Source organism: Bos taurus, chromosome 18 (genome assembly GCF_002263795.3).
Source record: "Bos taurus isolate L1 Dominette 01449 registration number 42190680 breed Hereford chromosome 18, ARS-UCD2.0, whole genome shotgun sequence".
Classification (NCBI taxonomy): Eukaryota; Metazoa; Chordata; class Mammalia; order Artiodactyla; family Bovidae; genus Bos; species Bos taurus.
In genome coordinates, this window is record NC_037345.1 from 10,494,671 (window position 1) to 10,516,134 (window position 21,464).

At 50.8% G+C, this 21,464-nt stretch overlaps 1 protein-coding gene across 1 annotated transcript; it reads right to left on the reverse strand.

Annotated features, from left to right (window-relative positions):
- Positions 1 to 351: 351 nt before the first annotated feature.
- On the reverse strand, positions 352 to 15,926 carry KCNG4 (potassium voltage-gated channel modifier subfamily G member 4; the record flags this gene model as incomplete). The annotated part of the gene is made up of 2 exons (XM_002694743.7): positions 352 to 4,003; positions 15,123 to 15,926. Coding segments are annotated over 2 exons (1,575 nt in total), but the record flags the coding sequence as incomplete, so codon positions are not given.
- Positions 15,927 to 21,464: the final 5,538 nt, after the last annotated feature.

The window sequence follows — 21,464 nt, forward strand, 5'->3', positions numbered from 1 at the left end:
CCTTTGCTCTTTGCCTTCAGCTGGAAAATTTCAACTTTTGGCTGCAGTCATGCCCATTGGCCTCCAAGAAAAACAAGCCCTTCTGGGAATCGCGAGACTCTTTTCAGCCAATGGGGATGAAGAGACTGCCTAGCAACCTGCTGGTCACCCCCATTCTACCCAATCAGCATTAAGGAAAGGCAGCTCTGCCAAGCTAGACTAACCAAGATCAGTCCCCAGGGGACATGGAAGGGAGAGACAAATAGAGCTTTTACTTAAGCCCCACTTGCGAGCAATCAATTCCAATTTTCCGCTTCTAATTTGGTAAAGAATTTCCACCGGGCATGTACTGAGACACGGTAGAGGCTCATGTTGGTGATGGGCTCGACTGTTTTTCTTTTAATCTTGGCACATTTTCATTTGGATGCCTAAGTATGGGAAACAGGAAAAGAGGGAGGCCTTGGTGGGAGCCAGTCACAGAATGGGCTGAGTGGAAGTGAGGGGTTTTTGCCGCAGGTTTGCAGCACAAAAAAGTCTCCAATCAGAAGAGAGAGGAGGACCTGGGACTTCCCTAACAGTCCAGGGAGATTCCCTCCTTCTAATGAGAAAGGTGAGGGTTTGATCCCTGGTCGGGGAACTAAGATCCCACATGCTGCACAGTGGCCAAAAATTTAGTAAGAGAAAAGAAGAAAATGAGGGAGTATCAATTTGGAGCCTGATATGGGTCGTAGGCCATTCCAGGTCTGGGGTGAGCTTGCCCCACAGAGGGGCCATGACTAAAATGGGGGAGGGTGTCTAGAAATTTGCACATTCTTTTAAAAATCATTATTTGCAAATGTTGTGCCTTGGAACAGCAGCAGCCCTGAGGATCTTCGTGGGACCCCAAGTGGAAAACCACAGATTTAGCCCAGCCCCTGAAACTGACAGAGAGGGATGGGGCTAAACTCATGGGTGGCTTTTCTGAAGGGCAAGACTTTTCCTTGTGTGACTGGCCACTGTGCTGTGCTGTGCTGTGCTTAGTCACTCAGTCATTTCTGACTCTTTGCGACCCCATGGACTATAGCCTGCCAGGCTCCTCTGTCTATGGGGATTCTCCAGGCAAGAATACTGGAGTGGGTTACCATGCCCTCCTCCAGGGGATCTTCCTAACCCAGGGATCGAACCCAAGTCTCCTGCACTGTAGGCAGATTCTTTATTGTCTGAGCCATCAGGGAAGCCCAAGAATACTGGAGTGGGTAGCCTATCCCTTCTCCAGGGGATCTTTCTGACCCAGAAATCAAACCGGGGTCTCCTGCATTGCAGGGAGATTCTTTACCAGCTGAGCTACCAGGGAAGCCCTGACTGGCCACTCTGCCACCATGCAGAGTGTCTATTTGGTGAAATGTCACCTTGGGAAGGACTAGGGAGTGCCCTGCTGATTCTTGGGGGGCTAGAGGAATGGGGGGACATGTATGCCCATCAGCTGAGATGGCACTCAGAGCAATCAAAGGGAATGAGGACTCCCCACGAGGTCAAGGCCAGCTTGAAGCTAGATGCTGGTGTAGATGGCCCCCTGCCCAAGCCACCTGTGGTTAAACTGACCCTGGCATTGCAGTCAGGGGGAAGCATATGCCCAGCACATAGTAGGCCTGCACTAAATACTAGTGAAATGAAGTTTGGTTGTCCCCGTCGATGAAATGCTTACACGTGAACTACATTAGATCCAGAGGTCCACAACCTCCTCTCCATCATCCATTTGCAACCTTGTGCTCTTTCTTAGCAGATTTACAGCCCATGGCACATAGCAATACATGGCGGAGCCACTGGTGGGAGGTCACTGGCCTCTCCCAGGTGTGCTCAGCTGGGAAACAAAAGATGAGACTTCAGGACCTGGCACCACCTGTACAATTAATGACATGGGGGAGGTAGGCGCTTGCAGCTTGCCTGAACTGCTCAATTGTTCCCTGTTCCAAACTGGCCCTCCAGAAGCCCATCCCATCATCTTCACCCACACTGCAGTCCATTCACATCGCCCCTTCCTCCAGCATCTCCAACGTCTCCTCTGCATCTGCTGAAAAGTCCAAGTCCTCTACACAGCATCTTATTCCGGCCCACCTTTCCAGCTTTGTCTTCCAAAACAACCCTTTGCATCCACCCCCTCCTGTGTCTCTGTGAAGCCCTCCATGAGCTGACTGCCCAGAGCTCACTGGTCCTTCTCCTCTGCTCAGGATGCACTGCTATCTCCAAAGACTTGGTCCAACCTCTGCGTCCTATGCTGGATGCAAAGGGCCAAGCATATTAATGAATGAAACCTAACCCTAAGCAAATGAATTTGTTTAAATATAGGCCAAAGAAGGTCTTATGAGCTGGCATCAAGGGATCTGGGGAGCAGGCAGGGGGTGCAGACACTAAGGCTGCCCTAGTTTCTATGCTGCATCTCTGGTGGTTTAGCTGAGAGTGGAAAGCCGAGGTCCCAAAAGGGCTAAAGGAACCAGCAGCAGGAATGGTTCTCTCAAGGGACAATTGGGTGCCCTAAGAGAGTTAGCCTCTGTCAAAGCCAAGGACTGAATAATTGGAGAAGGTCCCACCAAGAGCCCAGGAGGGCTTGCTGTGCCAGCAAGTGGGGCTCCTGCCCAGGTCCCAGGCACGTCAGGAGGGATGGCGGGCCCCCAGCCCCCACTGTGGGGTTTAACACAGATGCAGTTCTGCCTTCTTGGCTAAGGGCTTCCAGAGCTGGACAGAGGCAGATGCATTAGGAAAATGCCATGGGTGGTGTGAGCAATGGGAGAGTACACTGACCCCGGCTGGAACCACTGGTAGGGCTGGGTGGAGAGATCTGATCAGAGGGGTTTGCAGGGACTGACCCCTCCAGTTCCTGGTGGTGCGTTGGCCCAGGAAAGAAGGTCTTAGGGGAGGAATGGAATTCTGTAGGTTCAGTTCTGTGGGCGTCTGGAATCCAGCCTGGGATGTTGAAGACTCTGCTGGCAAGGAAGGGAGACAGACCTAACCCAGCGAAATTGGATGTGCTTATCGAGGGGCAGGGAGAGAGGAAATGGCAAGTGATATGGATAAGGCCAGCCCGGAACACTGTGCCCAGGAGGGTCAAGAATCACCCGACCAAACATCCTTGGCCTTGAGCCCCTCCCAGCTTTGGGGGTGAGCCCCCAAGCTCTACAAACACACTCCTGGAGGATCCAGGCGCTGGTGTTCTCCAGCTCATGTCAGCCGAGGGCCATGCGCTGAAGGTCTGGCATCTTCGGGGGAGGATTTTGAGTTAAATGTATGCGATGGGCAAGGCAGGGCCCTCCAGGCTCAGGTCACTGACGTCCCTCAGGAGTTCGTGTTCGCTGGCCTTGGCCGCGTTCTGCAGGCGGCGGAGGCGGGCCTGCAGCTCCTCCTGCTCCTTCTTGAGCTCCAGGTAGGAGTGCGAGAAGGTGTGGAAGATGGACGTGGCCGGGAAGGCCATGATGAGAATGCCGCTCAGGATGCTGCTGAGGGCCACCATCTGGCCCGGCACACTGCTGGGTACCATGTCTCCGTAGCCCACTGTTGTCATGGAGATGACGGCCCACCAATAGGAGGCCGGGATGCTAGTGAACTCCAGGACCCGCCCGGACTCATTCTCAGCCACGTAGACCAGAGGAGAGAAGAGAGTGATGGCCACGCACAGGAAGAGAAGGAGCAGGCCGAACTCGCGCGTGCAGCGGCGCACCGTGAGGCCCAGCGTCTGCAGCCCCAGCGAGTGGCGTGCCAGGCGCATCAAGTAGAGGATGCGGAGAGCCCGCAGCACGCGCAGCGCCAGCCCCACCTTCTCCAGGTACGAGCTCCCGCCCGGCCGCTCGCCGTCCTCCTGGGGCTCGTCGGACACGGCGAGGGACACGTAGTAGGGGAAGATGGCCAGAATGTCGATGATGTTCAGGGGCCCTTGGAAGAACTGGCACTTGTTCTGGGCCTGGACAAACCTCAGGCAGAACTCGAGGGAAAACCAGGCCACGCAGACGGTCTCCACGATGAAAATGTAGTAGCATTTCTGCGAGCACTCCCCCTGGAGAGGCGAGGAAACGCAGGGTAGAGAGACGAAGCACCGGAAATGGCAAGAGAACCATGCTGGAAAGCATTTCTAGAGCTCTGTACTGATATTGAGACTGATTTCATATACACAGATTCCATAGGTACAGTCTGTACTAAAAATGCTATACTGAGTCTATACTAAATATATTTCCTCTATATTTCATATATTAACTACATTATTAATATATGAATACATACTACTACATATTAATATTTAGTAATAATAATGTATTAATATTTAGAATACATGTTATATATTATATATGTCATAATAGATTGATATAATATATGTGTGCTAAGTCACTTCAGTCATGTCTGACTCTTAGGGACCCTATGTACTATAGCTGACCAGGCTCCTGTGTCCACGGGATTCTCCAGGCAAGAATACTGGAGTGGCTTGCCATGCCCTCCTCCAGGGATCTTCTGGACCCAGGGATCGAACCCGTGTTTCCTGCAACTCCTGAATTGCAGGCAGATTCTTTACTACTGGGCCACCTGAGAAGCCCATTATACTATATATTAAACATTTAAATATATATTCTCTATAGATTCTTTGTATAGTATATAGTCTTTATATTCTATCTATCTATCCATCTATCATTAATCTGTATCTCTATATCAATGGAGCTCTGTTTTAGACTCTTAGTCATCTGCCAGAACTCCCTTTTTATTGTAGTTCTCAAGTTGCAGCTGGGCGCATGGCCAGTCAGATCAGAAACCACCTGATCTAGCTTCCCCTGCAGCTAAGTGTGGCCAAATGACCAAGTCCCTACCCACAGAATGTAAATAGAGGTGATGCGCCGCACTTCCAGTTCCAGGACTTTAGTGGTGGGTGTGAGTTCTTGCACTCTTTCTCCCGTTCCTGTGAGCTGGGACTACCCAGCCTGCCCTGCAACCCAGCTTAGAACCAGCAGACTGGACCGATGCTCCAGGAAGGATAAGCATCATCGTGGGAAAAACCTGGGTCTCAGAATGAGAGCGGCCCACTCTCCTTGGCCCCTCTTTGGGTGAGAGAGAGACCAGTGTCTATTGTGTTGAAGGGCTTCCCTGGTGGCTCAGATGGTAAAGAATCTGCCTGCAATGAGGGATACCTGGGTTCGATCCCTGGGTTGGGAAGATCCTTTGGAGGAAGGCATGACAACCTACTCCAGTATTTACCTGGAGAATCCCATGGACAGAGGAGCCTGGAGGGCTACAGTCCATGGGGTCATAAAGAGTCGGACACGACTGAGCGACTAAGCACATTGTGTTGAAAGCCATTCTCTCGTGGAGCCTCTTGGTTACAGCAGCCAACTTTCTCCTTTACCAACATGAGCAGCTCTGTGTACCAGGTGCTGATCTGGTGCTGTCACTTAAGCCCCACAGTGATGCCATGAGCAGGCTTCACTGACAGTCCAGGAAATGATTCTGAGCACGGAAATAAATTGCCTGAGCCCACATTCGGAGGAGATGGTCTCCCAGAGACTACAGACTATTTTGTAACTTCTTTGCCCACGATCCCTCATTCATTCATCCAACAAAACTCACTGAGGGCGGGCTTGTCTGGTGGCTCAGTGGTAAAGAATCCACCTGCCAATGCAGAGGACGTGGGTTTGATCCCTGGTCCGGGAAGATCCCACATGCTGTGGCGCAACAAAGCCCATTCGCCGCAACTGCTGAGCCTGCGCCCTGGAGCCTGTGCTCCACAATTAGAGAAGCCACTGCAATCAGAAGCCTGTGCACCGCAACTATGAATAGAGAGTAGCCCCTACTCGCTGCAGCTGGAGAAAAGCCCGTGTAGCAATGAAAGACCCAGCGCAGCCACAAATAAATACATAAAGTTACCTTAAAAAAAACTCATGGAGGGCTCACCTTGTGCCAGGTCCCATGCTAGACTTTGGAGGTAAAGGGCCAGAGAAGCAGCTGTGGTTTCTGGGGGCTTGGAGGCTAGGGGTGGGTGGGTGGGGAGGGCAGAGGATGCCACCATTCCCAGTACAGCCCTGTGATGCAGATTGCAACTGTTTCCTTCCCAAGAGATCCCAGCCAGGTGGGGCTCCTGTGGCTTCCTCCCTGTGTCATTCACACCCCTACCCCTGCCCCCAACAGAGACTTCCGCTAGTCCTTCTGCCACTCAAAGTGTGTCCTGGAACCAAAAGCATAAGCCTCCCCTGGGAGCTGCAGAATCTGCATTTTAACAATAATTTATGCACACAATAAGGTTGGAGAAGCTCTGTTTCTAGTGTAGTGGTTCTCAGCCTTAACTGTGTGTGTTAGAATCACCTGGGGGGCTTTGAAAAATCTGATGTCCAGGCTGGGACACCTAGGTTTGAGCCTGAGTGGTAGAACTTTCCAGAAGCCCCATCAATGATTCTCATGTGAAGCCAGAGTTGAGAACCTGACTCTACATATTACGACTATATGTGTATCATCTATATCTCCCTCTTGGTCTGCATCTACCTCTGCATTATCTCCATCTCCATCTATGTCTGGATCTCTGGCATCTGTATCCATGAGGGAATGAATGGCTGAAGCCAGTTGACTAAGTGAAAAGCAACACATTGACAACTGTGGTTTTCTTTGGATTAAAAAGCCCTGAGGTGGAAAAAGGAATTATTTCCAGTGCCTGGGCTCAGGGGAATGCTAAATTGAAATGTTCTTTTTGTCTGACCTTTGGAGGGAAAAGAGGGCTGGACTGTCCTGATCTCTATTCACCGGTCCTGAGTCGGGTAGTTCTCTCCCCTGCCCTCCCTGATCCAAGAGGTGGGAGTTGGTGGGGGTGCGGTTGCGGGCGTGGAGTCCTGAGTGTCTGTGACTCGGGTTCACTTCCACCTACTTAGGCAAATCCTTCATCCCCCCTGGACCGTTGTTTCTCTGCCCCGGGAGAGCTGTGACCAGTGGGAATAATGCAGGAGAGGTAGTTAGCAGGCTGCCACTGCTGCCGCCGCACGAAACACTGCAGCTGCCTGTACAAGACGACTATGGGTCGCAGGCATGGTCTGCCCACTCAGCTGAAGGGTGACCATACCTTCTCCTATCCTGAATTCTACGAGAAGTGGAGGAAATTCTCCAGAACACAAGAGTTCTTTGCCATGACTGCCTGGGGTTTGCTTCAGGGTTCTGCAAAGTTCAGAAGTTTTGGATCCCGATTCCCCAGTCCTGCTATGAACTTGCTCTGTGACCTTTCAGTAGTCACTACCCCTTGATAGTGACTCTACCTCATGATAAAGAGGGTGGGACAGAATCGGCATTTCTCAAAGCCAATTCATAACCCCTGCGGCAGAATCCCCCGGAGTGCTTGTTACAAACGTGGGTTCTGGGGCTCCCATCACAAAATCAAAGGCCTGGAGGGTGGCCCAGGAATCTGCGTTTTGGCAAGGCCTCCTGTTGACTCAGAGGCACCTGGAAGTTTTTTAGACTCTGGGCCAGATTCTCTCTATAAGGCCCCTTTCATCGCTGACATTTGGGGAGTTTTCCCTTTGGGGTAAGAGCGTCGGGTGGCCTGGGAGTAATCTCCCCAGACCAGTGACCCTGTAGTTCAGGAAGGTGACTCCTGGGAGGCAGAGAAGGCTCTGTGGGCCCTCCTCCCTCTGCCTCTGGTGCCAGCTTTTGGATATTCCAGGCATGAACCACCCACCTCCCGCCGGCCACCTCCCTGCACTGCAGCAAGTAAGTGCTGTGTGGAGTCACCCCTGCATTGCTGCTCAGCTCTGCATCCTAAACCAACCTCCCAGCACTGGTCCTCAGAGAAATGCCCTATGAGTAGCCGGTGTTGGGGTGGTAGGGATTTACGGGGCTTGAGCTGAGAAAATGATTTCCAGGCCAGTCAATATCTGAGGAAAACTAGAACAGAAGGAAAGGACAAAGTCACCTTCTCTGAGGAGGTTTTCGGTTGTATTCTGCAGGTAGGATGGACCACTCATCCTGGTTTGCCCAGAACTTTCCAGATTGAGCAACAGAAAGTTCCAGGTCACCAGAAAGTCCCCCTCAGTCCTGGGCAAACTAGGGTGCTTGGTCACCCTCGTGGGGGCACTTGTCCCTGGTGGGAATGAGGGTGCTCTGATTCCCTCCTGCAATGAAGAGAAACAGGAGCAGCCCTGGGAAGGCTGGAGGGGTGAACGGTATGACAACATGATGGATGTCACAGGCAGATGAGGGGTGATGTTTCCATCCGGGTGAAGTCCAAGAGCAGGCAAAGCTCACAGGAGGTGTACAGAATCACAGCAACAGCAGCCGCCTCTGGCTGGGATAGGGAAGACTACAGAGGAACCTGTATGAACATCCTGGGGTGATGGGAATATTCCACGCCCGCCAGGGCTGTGGGTGACATGGGCGTGCCCCATTTGTTACATCCAGCAGCTAAGACTTGTGCATTTCAATGTATGTAAATTTCTCCCATAAAACTGGAAAATAACAATAAAACGCACGATGCTAAACAATTGGAGGTGGGAGGGGCTGGAGAGAGAGAACCCGAGTGGCAGGCTCTCCACCGTCTGGAAGGCTGAGTCATGGCTAGTAATTAGGGGTTCATTAGATTATTCTATTTACTCTGCAAATGCCCCAAATTTTCCATCATGAAAAGATTTTTTTTTTTTTTTTTAATCAGAGTTGAAAATCAAAAGCACAATGAGATACCACTCCACCCTCACCAGGACAGCTGTGATTATAAGGACAAAAAGTAAGTGTCAGGGGATTAGTAGGTACAAACTACTAGGTATAAAATAAATAAGGTACAAGGATGTGATATACAGCACAAAGAATACAGCTGGTATTTTATAACAATATCTTTAAATTGAGTATAAGGGAGAAAAATGTCGAATCACTCTGTTGTACCCCTAGAACTAATATACAGTAAAGCAGTAATACTTGGATAAAAACAAACAAGTGTTATTGAGGCTGCGGAGAAATTAGAACCCCCCCCACACAAAAACGTTGCTGGTGGGAATGTAGAGTGGTCCAGCTGTTGTGGAAAACAGGTGGGTGGTCCCTTGAGAACTTAAACATACATTTGCTGTATGACTAAGCAATTTTGCTGCCAAGTGTATACTTCAAGGAACTGAAAACCCACATGCACACAAAAAAACTTGTACATGAAGATTCGGAGCAGTGTGACTGATAACAGCCCAAAAGTGGAAAGAAATGAAATGCTCAACAACAGATGAATGAATAAACAAAATATGGTCTGTCCATACGACGGAATACTACTCAGCCACGAAAAGGAGGTCTGGCATGTGCTACAAAGCTGATGGACTTTGAAAACCTTATGCTCAATGGAAGAAGCCAACGTAAGAGACCATATATTGTATTATTCTGTGTCTATAAAGTGCCATGGGAAGGACTGATGCTGAAGCTGAAGCTTCAATACTTTGGTTATCTCATGTGAAGAACTGACTCATTGGAAAAGACCCTGATGCTGGGAAAGATTGAAGGCAGGAGGAGAAGGGGATGACCGGGGATGAGATGGTTGGATGGCATTACCGACCTGATGGACATGAGTTTGAGCAAATTCCAGGAGCTGATGATGGACAGGGAAGCCTGGTGTGCTGCAGTCCATGGGGTCACAAAGAGTCGGACATGACTGAGGGACTGAACTGAATAAAGTGCCCAGAAAAGGCAAATTCATGAAGATAGAAAGTACATTCACAGTCACCTGGGGCTGGTGGATAGTAGAGGGGAATGGGGAGTAACCAGAAGTATGTGCAAGTTTGCCTTTTAGGGTGATAAAAATGTTCTGGAATTAGTGGGGATGGTTGCACAACTGCATACTAAAAATGTCATTGATTTGTGCACCTTAAAAGGATGAACATTAGATGGTATATTATATCACAATAAAAAAGAAACCTGAGTTTGAGTGGCCGCATCAGTTCAGGCAAGGTGGAGGGGGTGGCCCACAGTCTTGCCCTGTCTTTCCCCAAAGCTCCGGAGTGGAGCTGCTCTGAAGGGCTTTGGGGTCAGGGGGCAGACGGGGCTTTTTGAGGACAGAGCCACTGTCCCTGAGGGACCATCTGGACAGGCTGTCCGGCAGACGGCTGCAGGTACAGCCAGGGCCAGTTCTAGAAGTTCCATCTGGGGGGACTCGGGGCCAGAGCCTTGACCTTGCAGCCTCCCTTGCACCCTTTGTCTCTCATAGCAACACCTGCCAGCTCCCCTTTGGGAACGCAGCCAGTCTGACCCTCTTAGCTCAGTACTGGTCTCACGGCTCCATTCAGCATTTTCACCTCCCTCCCTTTTCTTCCTCCTGGCCATGAATTCCGTCATTTGTGCCTCTGGTCCTAGTCTCGGGGTGCTGGTGGTGCTGACTCATGCCTTGCGAAAGCCAGGTCTCTCTCTGCCACCCTCCTCTCCTTTGGGCCTCTTCCATGGTCTTCTCCCTCCCCCTCCCCACCTTGAACCAAAACCCTGCGAGCTCTGAGGAGGGTGTGGAGCAAGCAGGGGTGGGTTAGGAATTGAACCCCCCAGACACCAGGGGAGCATGGTGAGGCAGGAGGGACAGCATGAAGCATGTACTCAGGAGAGGGGGCCCCCATCCAGGAAATGGGAATTGGTGCTTGTTGGGTGAGATATTAGGGAGACTCAGCTGGGGCTGAGGACCCCCAAACTCCCCAAAGCAAGTTAAGAAGACTTTTCTAAAGCCATCACCAAACGTCACTGAACACAGAGAAGCTACAGAGAGGGGGTAGTACTATACAGAGCTGATTCATGGTCCAAGAAAGGAGGACCAAGGAGGAGGAGATGCTGGCTCCAGCGGGAGGCTTTTTATCCAAGGTGGGGGAGGGGGTGCCTGCAGCCCAAAAGGTGAGTTGCAAGCCCAGCAGGAGAGAATTCTTCCAGCAAGGGACCCCAGGGGATCCACCTGATCTTTAAAAATCTCTATGCCTTCCTTCCCAGTCCCCGTGAGAGTGGGGGCACAGCACAGGGCAGAGGGGGTGGGAGACGCAGAGCCCCGAGGTCCTACCCTCAGCCCCCTGGTGGCTCCGCCCCCACCCAGTGCGCTTTGCAGAGCTACTATCCAGAGTGTGTCCCTTCTCAACATCCCCAAAGTCCCAAGCAAGCCTCTGGGCGGAAGTGGAAGCTAAAACGAGGGCAGGGGGGTGGGGGTTGTGGGGATGTGAGAGCACATGCCTATGCGTATCCCCTGAGGTTCTGAGAGCTGGGAGAGAGCTTGAGGAGCAAAGCAGATGTGCTCAAGGGAGGGGCCTGAGCGGGTCCCAGAGGTGGGGGAAAACAGCCAGTGCTGGCTCTGTGCCCACACAGGAGAACTAGACCATTGGTCCTAGGGCTCCGTCCGAGCAGGTGTGCCATTATCCTCATCTGCAGGTGAAGAAATAGAGGCACAGAGACAAAGGGGGGCAGAGCCGGGTAGCAGAAAGGAGGGAAGAAGGGGTCAAGACGAAAGGAGCAAGAGTTCAGCTGTAGCTGCCCAGTGACCTCCCGCTTCCTCCAGAGGGAGGGCAAGGTGTTCTGACCAGCAGAGATGCTGGGCAGGGGCTATTCGTACAGGGCACTAGGGCTGCATGGCAGCGTTGACAACCGTGGCAGAGGACTCGGGCAGAGGGAAGCAAAGAATCTGAGGAACTGATCATCGGACGGATGGACAAACGCACTGTGACATTTACAGACAGTGGAACGTTATGCGGCCCTTAAAAGCAGTGCAGTACCGACACAAGCTACGACAGAGATGAACCTTGAACGCATTATATGGAGTGAATGAAGCCAGAAACAAAAGGCCACACATTGTAGGATTCCATTATAAGAAATGTCTAGAACAGGAAAATCCGCGGAGATGGAAAGCAGCCAGGTGGTTGCCAGTGACTGTGGGTGGAGGTGGGGAGTGGCTGCCTGATTGGCCCAGGAACTTAAAAGGAACATTTTTTTTTTTAAAAGAAATATATTGGAATTTGATAGAGGTGTTGGCTGCACAGCATTATGAATTCTGCTAAATGCCGCTGAATTGTTCACTTTAAGATGGTTAATTTTACGTTATGTGAACTTTAAAAATGGAGCTGGGATGTTCAGAATACAAGCTCCAGGAAAGTGAGGAATTTGTCTGATCTGCAGCATCTAGACGAGTGGATTTAGTTGGCACTCAGTGACTGTTGATGAATGAATAAAAAGATAAATGTGATGACTTCCTATTAAGTAGCACCAGATAAGTGAATAATGATGATGACTAATATTTCTGAGCACTTCTTAAGTGTTGGTATTGTTCCAATCATGTTATATGAATATTACTCTTTTAATTCTCACCATAATCCCCTGAGGAAAGGGCTAACAGCATCCCCATTTTACAGATAAGGAAAACTGAGGCTCAAAGAAGGTAAGTGACTTTCTCGAGATCATTGAGCTCATGAGGGGTGAAACCAAGATTCAAACCCAGGAGGGTTAGCAGAAGGTTCTGTCATGAGGGGGTTAGGTTTTGGAGCCAGGTGGAGGTGAGCTCAAATCCTGGCTGTGCCACTTTCTTCCTTTGGGCTTAGGAAAGTGATAAAACTTCCCTGAGCCTCAGTTTCCTTTCTGGCAAAATGGTTGTAGCTACAGTATCCATTTCCTTAAGCTGTTACAAAGATTAAGTCCATCCTGTCCGATGCTAGCCTCCTGAAAGGCACTTAATACACATCAGTTCTCTCATTCCTTTGGGGCTGAGCTCTGCCAGGGAACCCAGCGAAGTCCATATACTTCCGGAGGGGCTTTAGGTACTTGGCTTGGTCCTTCCTGTCCATCTACTTCCTCCCTCTTCCATTTTAATTTACAATCTTGGGCACAAAACTTGCTGCTCAACTGCCAAGTTTACTTAAGAGATATTGCTGTAAGAAGCTAGAAGGAAAAGGGAAGGAAAGTGCTTTCTTTGCATGTGTGCTGATTCTCCATCCCAGGGTGACACCTTCTCTTTGTTTATGGAGGAGTTCTATGGGTCACGTCCCCTTGGGACAACAACTTGGGCCCCCACACCTCCCGGGCACTGCCTGTCCCCAGGAGCAGCTGCCCAGCTTTGCAGCCGGGGCTGAATCTGCTTTCAGACTGATGTCCCAGAGGCCAAATACAAAATACCAGGCGTGAGTGGCCGAGAAAGAACATCTTCTTTTTATGTAAATGTAAGGGCATGGTTTGAAAGAACAAAGCCTGTCTGGTCCTCAGCCTCCAGGCTCTCTGAATTACCATCAGAACAGCGAAATACACACACATTTTTTTTTTTTTTTGGAGGGCAGGGCCTTGCGGCCCCTCTCTAGGCAGAACACCCAGTGGTGGCTTCCCAGTGGCATGGAGCTTGCAACTGGACTGGGAACACCACCTCTCTCATTCCACGAGTAGAAACGGCTTCTACAGGATTCTCACTCACCTCTAATTGAATTTTCCAGCTCCCTGTCACACCAATCTGGGTTCATACCCTGGGTAATTTTAAAAGCATTAGGCTTTGTAAAGAGCTTGTCTCTCTGCACAGTCTAAATCCTGGCTCCCTGAAAATCCCTAAGAGGAACAAGCTTGTGAAAAATCCAGGGGTCCTTCTTTAGCAACTAGGATCCAGGGCAACCTTGGAGCATAGGAGATTGAGGCTCCTTACTTTGTCCTAATCTTTCAACTGCAGTGTCCACACCTAAATATTTCAGTGAACAAGCAAATTCTTAAATCACATAATTTTGTGCTAAAGAATGAAAAAGCAAAAGTCCATGATTAGAGCTACAGTTCTCTCTATGGGAAAAAAGCTGTCTGAAAGTCAAAACATTTTGGTTGATTTGCTTTATAACAAAACATGTATAGATTGGGCAAGATATTTTATTCAACAAATATTTATTGAGAGCCTGCTCAGTGTGAAGCACTGACTGGTTCTACATCTATGTCCTCTCTATCTGGAAACTTCTCTGATCGTCCCTGGAATCCATGTTTAAGGGAAGAGAACTTAGGTCAACTGACATTGGTTATAAGCCATCCACAGCCTGCATAACTTTATGTATATGTTTTAACGATCGGGTCTCTCTCTCTGCTGTAATGTAAGCTCCGTGAGTCAGGTGATGGGGAACCATGGAGGATTATAGAGCAACATTTTCACTTAGGAAACAGTCCAATTCTCAGTTTGAAGCTCTCTAATAACCTTCCCAACAAAATGCTAGGTTTTTAACTCACATTTCAGACCATCTGGCCCCTTGGGGTATGTGGTGGCGGTGGGGAGGAGGGTTATCTCACAGCTTCCTGGAAAGACAGGGCCTGCTAAGTCACTTCAGTCATGTCCAACTCTCTGTGACCCCATAGACTGTAGCCCACCAGGCTCCTCTGTCCGTGGGATTCTCCAGGTGAGAATACTGGAGTGGGTTGCCATGCCCTCCTCCAGGGGATCTTCCCAACCCAGGGATCGAACCCACATCTCTTATAGCTCCTGCATTGGCAGACAGTTCTTTACCACTGAGCTACCAGAGAGGGCGGGAGTGGGTAAGCAAATGTTTCTGCTCAGGCCTCTTGGGGCAGGGTCACTTATAGATTGACTCTTCATGTCCCTGGAGGGAGGGACCTTCTGGGAGGGTCAGGAATGAGGGCTGAGGATCCCTTCTGTCATCAGCATCTTCGCTAGATTACTCCGAAGAAGCTAAGTGCCCTGAGCCTTAGTTTATTCCTCTGACAATGGAATGTCAGAGCTGAGATGCCCATGAGAAGGTTGGCTTAAGGAGGTAGGGAATCTGAACCTGGTCTAGTGCTCAGCGCAGAATAGCTGCTCAGTTAACACACGATGGGTGCACTGAGTGTGTGAACCTTCACAGTGATGTCAGGTGTCTCATGGAGGAGGAAACTGAGGCTCAGAGAGGTTGGAGCGATTCTCTCGGCTCACAGAGCTAGGACAGGCACGGCTGGGCCAGCTCTGCCCATTAAGACCACAATGTCCAGCGTTTGCTCTCAGGGGCAGGGCCCCTCCTGACTTTCACAGGTCCCCTTCATGTGCTTCTTTCTCAAAAAACAAAAAATATATAAAATACCTTTTACAACTGCCTTGTTCTGAAATTGAACACAGTCCACACTGGATCATATTCATTTCTTGCCTTCTGTCTGAAAAGACATGAAAACGTTTTCGTGGGCCCCCCAGTCCCACGGGTCCTGGGCACCCCCGCCTGATGGAGCGATGGACTACTCACCTTGTCCTCCTCCGCCCTCAGGTCGGGCATAGTGCTGACGCACAGGCTGACGGCCGTGGTGGCCACGAAGAGGATGGACAAACAAGCGAAGACCTTCCCGGGGAGCCCAGACTGCGGGTTCTCCACCATCTCGCGCAGCCGGCTCATGAAGAGCCCCCAGCGGGACGTGTGCACGGTGGGCCTCCCGGCCTCCCGCTGCCGCTGCAGGGCCTCCTCTTGGCGCAGCTCGGCCAGGTCGTCCAGCTTCCGCAGCAGCGTCCGCAAGCAGCACTTCTCCAGGTTGGCTTCTTCGATGCCCCAGTAGGTCAGCTCCTCCTGGAAGGACAGCACGCACATCTCCCGCAGGAGGACCAGCTTGCCGGCAGCCAGGAAGCTCACGATCACCCCGAAAGCGCTGGGGCTCCGGTCGAAGAAGAACTCCTGGTTGTCCTCGTCGTAATCGTCGCAGAGCTGCGCAATCTCCTCCTGGCTCCGGCAGAAGCGGAGTTTGCTCAGGCGGCTCAGCGGGAACTCGTCCAGCGTGCTCCATGGAAGCAGGTACCGCCGGCCTCCAACGTTGACCAGCATCTCCTTCTTCAGGTCCGCAGTCGGGGAGGCGTCCAGCGCGCCCACCTTCCGGGCCCTGCGGTAGTAAATGCCTTTGATGGATGGCGGCTCCACGGGGCCCGACAAGAAGGGACTCAAAGGGCTGCAGGAGCGAAAGTGATGGTGTCCTGCATGCAGGCCCCTATCTCGGGAAGGCATGGATATTGCGGAAGAAGTCCTGGTGCCCGAAGGGACAAGAGCAAGAGAAGGAAGGAGCCATCAGTCTCAGGGCAGAGTCCTAGACCGCATCGCCTCATGTCTGCTTTCCTGCACCTGCATCCTTTATCCTTTTTTAATCTTTCATCCAGCACAGATTTACTGAGCACCTACTATGCACCTGGGATCTATCAGTGTAGAAAAGGACATGATGACATCCTTCTCTGGTGGAGCATTTATTTATATCTCAGAAGAATCTCCCTGGAACAGGCATTAGGTGGACTGGGACTCCGGGAGCTCAGTCCTGAGCTGGACAGGTCAGAGCTGTGTCACTTCCAGACTGTGTGATCTTGGGCCTGTAGCTTAACCTGTCTGTTCTCAGCATCCTTATGCCAATGACAAGACTCACCCAACCTTGCAAAGTACAGTTATTGAAAATAGAGCTTAAGAGTGTAAAAGATTCTCAAGTTCACTGCCGGGTTGTAAACCCTTACAGACTGCCATCCCAGCTGGGTTTCTTAGCCTCGCTGAACCCTTTGCTTCACTTGCTCAGCTGGGGCAGCTTGGATGCCCACCTCCTTGGGCACAGTGAGGGTTAAGGCAATAACACATATGAGGTGTATATTAAGCACCCTTCTAGATGCTTCTGACATGCCAGGCACTGATCCACATGCCTCTCCTATGATAAATCATCTCAACAACCCCCTGAGGTAGACATTAATATCTCCATTTTACAGATGAGGAAACTGAGGCCCAGAAAAGTTAAGTAACGGGCAACTGTGCTTGGCACAGCATCTGACTCCCAGGAGAAGCTCCACAACCATTGCCTCAGCCCTCTTACTTGCCTTCCCACTTAGAGGACTTTGCTGTCAATGACAGTGCTCCTCCGTGTTCATGGGCTGCTTGTCTCGGCCACCTTGCTGTGTGACCTTGCATCAGTTACTCCCCTTCTCTGGGCTTTGGTCTTGTCATCTGTGAAATGAAGGCGCCTCTAATGGTCTTTCCGTTTCAGACCTGTGTGGGACGCTTGACTTAAAGGAAGGATTTCAGATTTAGCCCATGCATTAAAGAAAGTCATCACCACAATATTTCTCATCCTCTGCCTCCCACAACCGTTTTCTGTGCTATTCATTCTAGCCAGAGCTGCTTCCGAAGCATCTATAACCTTACATTCCAAGATGCACTCCAATCAAGAGGAAAACTCAGCGGCTGAATGGAAATAAAAGTTTTCTCAATTTCAGAGCCAGTTGGATTCCAGCAGGCAGCGAAGAGTTGAATCACAGCCTATGCATTTCACACTTGCTCAGTACACAATGGTCTGTTATTCTGCGTGCATTACTTCATTTACAATGTACAGCCAGAAAACGATGAGCAGCCTGCGGAGAAAAGAGTATTTTGAAATCAAGGGAGCCTTCCCAAGCGTTCTTGTTTTCCCAGTGAAAAAGCCAGAGCCTGAGAGCTGAAGTGACTCGTCCAAGGTCACATGGTGAGTCCCAGTGCAACCCGGGACTTGTCTCCCGGTAGGGTCTCTTTCTAGAACCCCCCCAAACTTTCCTTTCTTCATTCATTGCACAAACCTAGCTTTGTAATCCACTGCCCCCCAGGAAGACCCGGCACACAAACCTCCTTCCAGAGTGTGGGAAAGGTACTCACTCAAAGCAGCGTTTTGGAAGGGATGTTTAAGAGCATCCGGTATACCCCCCACCCCCGCAGCAAATACTAACTTCTTCCCCTGAAGTTTAACTCACCCTCCTGTCTCAGGGAGCCTATTTCCAGCTGTCTCTCTGCTGGGCAAGGCAAAGGGAGCCCATGTCTCGATGCCCAGGGAAGACGGGTTTGTGGTGAAGATGAAGGGGAAGAAAAGAAAAATCCCAACACAGCAGTTTCTGGCTGAGTTAGTTTTCAACCTTTCTTCCCTTGCCTCCTTCAGAAACCAGAAGTCCATTCATTCTGAATCTCTCTCTCCAGCAGCTGCAGAAAAGCCCAAGAGGAGTGGGATGGGTTGTTGTTGTTTTTGAAAGGACCTAGAAGCCCCTTTCCCTGTGAGAGGTGAGGGTCTGAGGGGTTTGTGATGGGAGGGAGCCGGGCCAGCTGTCCTGCTTCAGCGGCAGGCTCTGCACTGAGTCCCACGGGGACAGCCAGTGTGGTCCTGCAAGAGGAGGGGGGGCGGGAATGGGAAGGGCTTAGAAATAATCTCTCCATCAGCCAGGCAGCAGGCAGGAACAGCAGCCGCTGCTCTGCCAACCGCCTGGAAGGCAAGGAGGGCTGTCATCCCTCCCCGCCAAGGAGGAGCAGAACTCGGAAGGGGTGGAGGGCAGCCAGGGACTGGGGCATCTGCCTTTATCTGTCCCTGGGCTCCTGGGGATGTGTTGATGATGGGGAGGTGCCCAGGAAGAGGCTCCAAGAGGAACTTTTTCTGCTTTTAACCAGCCCAGGCCTGGGACAGGTTCCGGGAAACCCAGCATCTGAGCACTGGGTGGGAGTCCTAGAGGCTGTGTGACGGGTCAGGACCGGGAGTGAGCTCGGAGTCATACATACCTGGCTCCCTGGCTCCCATGTGAGTGGCTGGGTGACCTTGGGCAGGCGAGCGTCAGTTTCCTTACCTGTAAAAAATATGTGAAGGACAGGGGGTTTGGCCACAAGGCACATGGCAGGCTCCTTCTGTGGGTTTGGCTGCACACTCAGGGGAAAGAGGAAGATGCTCAGTCCTGGGACCTGTGTCCTGGTTTCAACTCTGTACTACCTTGCTGTGCGTCCTTGGTCGGTGACTTCACCTCTCTGGGCCTCAGTTTTCTCACTGGTCAAACGAGGACAGTCGAAACGGTGATGGCTAAAATTGCAACAGCATCTTCTCATGTAGGCGGTCAGTGTACACCGGCTCTTCTTAATTTTCTTAAGAGGTTCTGAGGCCCGGTCTCTTGGCTTCCAGAGGGGAGTTGTTATTATCAGCTCCATTCTGCAGATGAAACCCGGAGGTCCAAGGAGGAGGCTTGCTCAAGGTCACTTGCTGGCTGGAATGTGCACTGAACAGTGACTGAGTTCTGTGCAAGGATCTGGGATTGAGGAAGTCCAAGCTGGAGTCTTCCGAAGCTACTTGGAGGGGGTGGCAGGAGCAGGGTGGGGACCCCGGGGGCTCTCTGCGGCCCGGGCAGTGGAGGAATCCAAGCAGGAGCAGAGGAACTGATGGGATAGAGGCAGGGTAGCAGTTTTCAAATGGTATTGCCCCAAATCCAAGGGTTCTACCCAAAAGGCTGGAATTGGGGGAGTGATGAAGGGGAGGGCGGGGCATGAGATCCTGCCTCACCATGGCAACTTCAGTTGGGTCGGTTTCCCACAGTGAGTCCGTAAGTGTAACCCAAATTAATACTGTGGCCCCACAAGGCCCAGTCCCCACACTCGGCCCACTCTGAGACCCCGGGGTGCCTGTTAGTGATGGAGATGCTCCTCCCCCTTCCTCTGACCCTCTCCATCCCAGTCCTTTTAGACCCCACGGCTGCTCCAGAGCCTCTCAGACCAGATTCCAAAATCATCTTTCCAGCTTCTGCTGGCTTTTCCCCCTCCTCTCTCTCTCTCTGTCTCCCCACCTCCCCCAGCTCATCACTACTTGTCTTGATTTAACATCTCTGGCCAAATCTTCCCCAACCTGTTCCCCTACCTCTCAGTTCTCTTTGGATCTGAAGTGCATGTGTTCCAGTCAAGAATTGACCACTTCTGGGACTTTCCTGGTGGTCCAGTGGTTAAGAGCCCCTGCTTTCAGTGCAGGGGGTGTGGATTCGATCCTTGGTCGGGGAACTAAGATCCCATATGCCGTGTGGTGTGGCCAATTTTTTTTTTTAATTAAGAAAAAGAAAAAAAATAATAATAAAAAAAAAGAAAAGAAAAAGAATTTACCACTAACCTGCTGGGTGACCATCAGCAAGTTTCTTAACCTCTCTGGGCCTCAATTCCCTCACCTGTGAAATAAAGATGACAGCACCAACTTATTGGTTTGTTATGAGTACTGGACAAGTCAGTTTATGTTTACAAGGCAGAGCACGAAGAAGAAGAGTGTCTGGGACCAAGCAACTCCATTTAAGTGCTTGCTGTTATTATGATTATTACCTTAACAAGTCACCTGCAAGAAACCCCAAAAGGGCAGAAAGAGCCTGAGCTCTCAAGGCCAGCCTGTGGCAGGCCAGTGCTCTTGCCACAGCCCCAGTGCCGTCTCTCAACACTGTCTCTTTGTTCAGGCCATAGGGCCTTTGCCTTTAGCCTGGTGTCCTGGCCCAGGGCATTCACTGAGTCTTTCCACAGGACTTGGTAAAGTCCTGATCCCCATTTAACTTAAAGCCACTGCCTTCCTACCCACAGTATTCCCCCTTGTGCATACTTGACCTCAGCTACCCAGGAAACGTAGCCCAGCCCCCATCCCATCCCTTTCCAACCTCCGGGAATCTGGGATACAGGACAGCCTATGCCAGCGCATCCTTGCTGTCTTCTGAAAGACTGCCACCTGCCATATTTTTGTGAAGAAGGGATGGCCCGTGACCATGCATGAGTCTCCTAGGGCTGCTATAAGAAAACACACAGACGTAGTAGCTTAAAAGAATGCAACTGTGTTATCTTGTAGCTCTGGAAGCCAGAAGTGCCAAAGGGATGTTAGGGGCTAACATCAACACATTATCAGGGCTGCGTTCCTGCTGGAGTTTCTAGGGGAGAATCTGTTTCCAGTCCCGGGGGGAGCCCACATTCCTTGGCTGGTGGCTGCATTACTCTGACCTCTGCTTCTGACCCCTTCCCTGAGCCCCCTGCCTCCCTCTTATAAGGACCCTCATGATTACCTCAAGCCTGCTGGATAATCCAGGATAATCTTCGGATTTTCAGATCCTTAACTCAATCATATCTACAAAGTTCCTCTTGCCAAGTCTGTAACATATTTGCAGGTCCCAGGGATTAAGATGTAGATATCTTTAAGCCCAGCAAGACCCATTTTGGACTTCTGACCTCCAGCACTGTGACATAATGTGTGCCGTTTCAAGCTGCCAATTTTGTGGCATTTATTACAGGAGCAACAGCAAACTAATACAAACCCTAACTGGGGGAGGGGCAGGCAGGCAACAAACCAGGCATCAGAGATACTCACAATTTGTTGAGGGAAAGGTCCTTTCTTGTCCACACAGCCAGGCCTGCCAGTACCTGCTTCCAGAAGTTAAGATCCATCCATCCATGTAACATATGCTTACTGAGATCTACTCTGCCACAGTGGTTGCTCAGTTGCTGTGTGATTTTGGGCAAATCATTTTCCCTCTCTGTGCCTCGGGAAAGATTGGGTAATGATAGTCCTTACCTCATAGGGTGATTATGAGGTGTGAATAAGTAAATGCATGGGAAGTGCTGACTTCAGATCCTGACATACAGTAAGTACTCAATGAGAAATTATTTCTATCATCTCCATTATCTATAATTACAGGAGCTCAAGTCTCCTGATAACAGAGCGTGAGAAGAGCAGATCCCAGGGTGTTGTGAGTGAGCAGAGGAGGCAAATAAACGGTGGTGGGCTGTTAAGTGGTAATAACTGACTTTCTGGTGGGGGTGGGGGGAAATGCTGGTTGGTAGCATTTG